Genomic DNA, 5,902 nt, shown 5'->3' with positions numbered 1-5,902 from the left:
ACGTTTTTTATTGTGTTTTCTTACTAACGTATTATACGAATATCCATTATATTTACATGTTCCAAAAAATAATAGAATTTTCACGATCCTTTATATCTATCGTCTTTTACAACATATATATTCTTATACAAAATTATATTTATTATTCTCTGCGCAAGCGTACGGGTACGAATACTAATATATATAAAAACTTGGGCAAACATTTAGCTTTGAAAAAAGAAATGCTTTTAACCTAAGAGGCAAACACGCTATAAGAGCAAAGCCTGTTGCCAGTTCACTGCACGTAAAAAAATAAAAAAGGAAAACGCAGCGAGGAAATGGGAAGTGACGGGGTAAAATTGGGAGAAATCGTAGACAAGCGTAGGCATAGCCCACTCCGTCCAATCATCCAATAGGCAACTGCTGACGTCCCCCCTCTTCCGGTCAGATGTACGGCCAACTTTCCTTTCCTATTCCTTATCCCCCTTTCCCCCCCCCCCCCCCCCGACTGTTTCTCCCCTTCACCTCCGGCACACCTTAGCATCTTCCCTTCTTTCTCTCCAGAACCGATCCGCCCGAACCGGAGCCGAACCGGTTTCCAATGGAGTGCCAAACCGCTGCCCCCACTAGGCCTCACGCCGGTGGACGTGAAGACTGCTGGAGTGAAGGTGCCACTGAAACCCTAATCGAAGCTTGGGGCGATCGTTACATCAGGCTTAATCGCGGCAATCTCCGGCAGAAGGACTGGAAGGAAGTCGCTGACACCGTTAACTCCCGTCAAAACGGCGTTAAGCCTCAGCGCACCGATGTACAGTGTAAGAACCGGATCGATACTTTGAAGAAGAAGTACAAGCTTGAGAAAACCAAGTCATCTCCGTCTAAATGGCCGTTTTATAACCGTCTCGACTATCTCATCGGTACCAATAACGTTTCTACCTCGCCGTGTAATAGAATATTGACTGCCGCAATTACACTTACCGTTAAGTCAAACTCTAACCCTAACCCTAACTTTGGTGCCGTGAATTATTCCGGCAGTTCATCGAGGATAAATTCAAGTGGTTCAAATAACAGCTCGCACGATGATTTGCCGTTTGGGAGTGGAGGGAGGAAGAATAAAATGGAGTACGTAGGGTTAGCGGAGGAAACTACAGCGTACAAGGAATTGGCGCGGGCAATATTGAGGTTTGGGGAAATATATGAGAGAATTGAGAGCACAAAGCAGCAGCAGATGGTGGAGTTGGAGAAGCAGAGGATGGAATTCACCAAGGAGCTGGAGGTTCAGCGGATGAATATGTTCATGGAAACTCAGTTGCAGATTGAAAGAGCTAAACGTCCTGCCAGGCATCCTACTTCGACAGGTGAAATTTCAGATATTTACTGCACTTTTTTGCATTTCTCCTGGCTTTATCATTATTGATTCAGCTGTTCTTTAGAATGTTGGAATTTATGTCTGTCTAGAGTTAAACAGGTTATTACAAAGTTCAGCAAATGAATATATTTCTCGGTTTGAAAGCTGTAAATGTCCTGAGATGAAACGAATGCTGAAGAACTAGTACAGTAATCTGTTTGAATTGGGTAGTTAAAGGGGATCTTTTAGCGTAATTCAGAAACCAACTTGTTGTATGTCCTTAAAAGTGGTGAAATTGAACCAATCCAGAATATCCTGTTCTTTTTAGATCAGTTGGATCATACTTGAAGCTAGAGCATTGAATCATCCATAAGAGATCACAGATAATCTGTTACTACTATGTTTTTCCAGGTCCCATTTTGAGTAAAATTGTCCACGAAAGATGCTATTCATGAGTGCATAACCCCATCATGTTTGCATTTTTTAATGCAAGCTATGGGTTGTTGGCAGTTACATCACTGTTCTGTTACAAGATCCTCGTAGTTCCCAGCATCTTTCTTCATGCTTTTTTCTTGCCTTTAGGGGCTAAACCGTGAAATCTTTATAACTTAAGTGTTATGTAACCTATGCTTATTTCAAACTTTCTTGCTATTTGTGATTGTGACTGGGTCATGAACTTTGGGAATGTTCCTTTCCAACAATGCGTCTGCAGTCTGGCTTTCCGTAGAGTTAATTGATTTTCTGGAACTTCGCACATTAAAGTCAACCCGCAGTTACATAGAGCGTATAGTTCATATGTTTGAAAGATGCGGGTAGAGGATATGTGAGCTGATTAGTAGGCAAGCTTAGGGTTTTAGGCTCTTTTTTCTTGATTCATTTTGATTCCTGTATCTGAAATGTTGCATTGGTCGGTGCTATTAGTTTGCTTTCTCCTGTATGTCCTTGAATGCACTCACATACATGGGTAATCAATGAAAATCCATTGTAGTCTAAGTTTCTTTAACGTTAAGGTCTCACTTGACACACTAGTCATTTCATTTTTTATTCGGAAAAGGGTAAAAAATATCCCTCTACTATTGAAAATCATTTAAAATTACCCTTCGTTATACTATTCGATCAAAAATAACCTTGCCGTCTAACTATTAAACAAATATGCCCTTGGTTTAACGGAAGAGCCACGTGGAGGGCTTCTAAGCCTTTTTAATCCCCAGCCAAAATTAATTGAATCTGACCCATTACTCAACACCCAAAACCCGTAACCCGTAACCCGTAAAATTTAAGGCCCCTATTTCATTTCTCTTTTCAAAAAATTGAACCACAGTATTTTACGTTCATGTCAAGAATTTTCTAAACCTTCTTACATATTCTTCATCCTAGTTTTTAACCCAAAATAAAAATATTGTTTAACCATGTAAAAATCATTTGCATTACGGATAAGAATGATGGTGAAAAATTTGGGTCACTTCAATAAGTATTGAACAATAAGAGAGAACACATATATTCTCCAAACAATTGGTTTCAATCATTCATTGAGAAAACTCGGGAGGCTAGTTTAACAAACCTCAATCGCCTGGCTACTACCTAAAATGGAGTTTCTCTTACATTTAGACCATTTCAAGCTAAAATAAAGGCCTCTGGCAGATTACTCCAGACCAAGCTATTCTCGCGAGAGATTGATGGTCAAAGCGATCACTTTTTTTTGAAGTTCCGAAACCACCGAATCCCATCATAGTTGCAACATCAGGGTCTATTTCAGGTTCCTCCTCTGCAGCCTTCTCTTTCAGGGTATCAATACAAATACCAAAGTAACCATCAAAGGAAATTTTGTTAGAGAAAACGCTGTTGGGCAGGGAGAAATGGGGAGGTATAGAAAGTTAAGTGTATGACCAAAGTCTGCCTCATAGTATCCGTACCAAAGTCAACCAAATCAGTCCCAGGTTTACCAAATCTGACATCCAAAAGTAAGCTTCACAACTACAAACCTTCTTCTCTTTCTTCTTTTCTCGACGTAGACGTTTCCTTTTTTCCTCTTTGTGCTGTTATTTCAACAATCGCTCCTCAACATCTACAAAAAAATTTCTTGACTGATGAAACAGAACTGAACTATTTGCGTTGAGGGTCTCTGATTTTTAACTCAAGGGGCCTTAAATTTTACGGGTTACGGGTTTTGGATGTTGAGTAATGGGTCGGATTCAATTATTTTGGGTTGGGGATTAAAAAGGCTTAGAAGCCCTCCACGTGGCACTTCTGGTAAAGTAAGGGCATATTTGTTTAATAGTTAGATGGTAGGGTTATTTTTAATCGAATAGTATAACAGAGGGTAATTTTAAACAATTTTCAATTGTAGAGGGATATTTTTGACCCTTTTCCGTTTTTTATTTCCTTTTTGCCTTGCCAAGAGTTATTTGCTATTACTTCCGCACTGTAATTTTGTATCATGCAACTATCTCTATATTTTGTTTCTTGCTTTTCTGAATTGCCTCTGACGAGAAGGCAATATCCGGAGGTAGATTGTTTACCACTTGTGTGACATTGTCCAATTTGCATCTATGTACTCACGACTTACTTGTCCAAATTCTCGTAGAGTAATCCTTTTCTTGAAGCAGATCTATGCAACCATTCAGATACATCGAAGTATATGAATCAAATGTATAAAAGTTGCTCTGTTGAAGGAAAGGTCACAAATTTAATCGACCTTTAGGCAGCCTAGAAGTTTTAGAAAAATGGCTAGAATAGTAGAAAGTCTTCTTCAGAGTAGATGGAGTTGTCAATACTTGGAGTTTTTGAGGTCAGATCTCTTTGGATCAAGATGGATCCGATGAGAAGGACCAATCGACCCAAATGTACTGAAGCGATGTCAAAAGATCGTGAACAACTTCCATATAGGCCTATGAAACGACGTGGTGCTGAAAAATGACTGCTGGTGGACTATATAGGCACGTGGGAACTCCTATTGTGGCTTGGCTTTTTGGACTTGGTTCACATTAGAATTTTGAGTTGATTGGTACTCACTGATTTATGCACAGCACCCATGGAAAGCAATAAAATCTCCAATAGACGCAACAATAGCTGAAAAATGCACAGGCGCTGAAAATTCTTCTCCTATACATCACTGATAAATACACGGATTAATTTCACAATAACTTTGATACCGTGTGAGATAAAAGAGAAATAAGGAGAAGAGATTTAGGAAAAACATGAAGACAAATGTAAATTCACACCTTCGATGTATATAGTTACATTTCTCGATGTGGAGTACATTTATGCAATCTTCTATATTACTCCCTCCCTTTCAATTTGTGTGTCTTACTTCCATTTTTGGTGTGTTTCAATAAGAATGTCTTTCTATATTTAGCAAGTTTATCCGGAATGGCTTGGCATGTTTAAGACCACAATATTTAAAGGGTAATTTTGGTATCTTATACATACCTTTAGTGTGAGATGACAAGATTCAAAAGTCTTTTTTACATTTTAAAACTTCGTGATCTGTCGAACTAAGACCAAAAAAAAAAGAAAAATAAATTAATGAAACAGAGGGAGTACATATAAGTCTAATCTGTTTAGGACCGATAAAACATGTTGATAGTTGTAAGAAAGTGCAAGCTGGCCCGGACACCACGGTAATAAAAAAAAATAGTTGTAAGAAAATAGTAGCAACTTTGGACTGGTATTTCTTTAATAGGAAGCAAAAGTTGATATTTGACGCATAAATCTTGAAGCTAGTCATATGTGGTTAGGTAGGTCAATTTCACTTTGACCAGCATGTTGGCGCTTTGTTAACTTACTAAATCCTACTCAATCACGTTCAATTGAAAATTATGGTCGAATATAGTGACCTTTTTAGTGATTTGTCATTACTTCTCCTGGGCACTCAATATTTTCTTTGACAAGTCAGCACCCTCAGTATTATCTCTCTTTGAAAATTGGCCTAAATCTCTTCTTTGTCGAGTTTACCTCATTCTTTTTAACTTTTTGACCTATCAATTTTGTGGCCTTGGTTAATAAAAGCAATTAATGGTGTTACCACATAAACACCTTTCTGATAGGTTGTATTCTGGGCATCTCTAACACATCCTTCATATCTCTTGGTTTCTTCAACTTCCCATCTTTGATGGGTTGGTCTAGCTGCTTATCTTAGCTTCATCTGCAACGTAGATACACGGATCACAGGGTTTCTCATTTTTTTTTAAAAGCTAATGGAGGTTTACATTTGACCTAAATGGTTGAGTTGATGTTATAAGTTCTGGCACTCACTTTTCAAAATTTTGAGTGTGCGGTTCAGTTAAAAATATTTCACAAAAAGGAATCATAAATTTTCCTTGTGGAACATTGGCTTGTCTGAGCTAGAGTAATATGAACAAAGTGGTCTTATTTATTTCTGGCTATAGCTTCGCCCACACCTTACTCTGGTTTAGGAACAATATTAAAAAAGATTACTGTCATTAATGCAGGACAATTGTAAGGGCACATTAATAACAAGAAAAGTACAGGGATCTATTTGTTTATAAATGCAATTGCTAGTTTTTGCATTTTTTCCAACGTTTTCGCTTTCTTTTTGTTTGGTTGGGGGTTTTT

General features: G+C 38.2%; 1 protein-coding gene across 1 annotated transcript in view; it reads left to right on the top strand.

The window, feature by feature from the left end:
- Nucleotides 1-282: 282 nt before the first annotated feature.
- The window catches only part of LOC109238147 (trihelix transcription factor ASIL2-like), a 6,657-nt gene continuing 1,037 nt past the window's right edge, over nucleotides 283-5,902 (top strand). Inside the window, exons 1-2 of the mRNA XM_019404583.1 lie at nucleotides 283-429; nucleotides 544-1,337. Of these exons, the coding sequence (XP_019260128.1) occupies nucleotides 581-1,337 (757 nt within the window). The 5' untranslated portion in view covers nucleotides 283-429; nucleotides 544-580. The remainder of the gene's footprint in view (nucleotides 430-543; nucleotides 1,338-5,902) is intronic.

Source organism: Nicotiana attenuata, unplaced genomic scaffold (assembly GCF_001879085.1).
Source record: "Nicotiana attenuata strain UT unplaced genomic scaffold, NIATTr2, whole genome shotgun sequence".
NCBI lineage: Eukaryota > Viridiplantae > Streptophyta > Magnoliopsida > Solanales > Solanaceae > Nicotiana > Nicotiana attenuata.
Note: the sequence above shows the minus strand (reverse complement) of the source record. Positions and strands in the feature narration are given on the sequence as shown.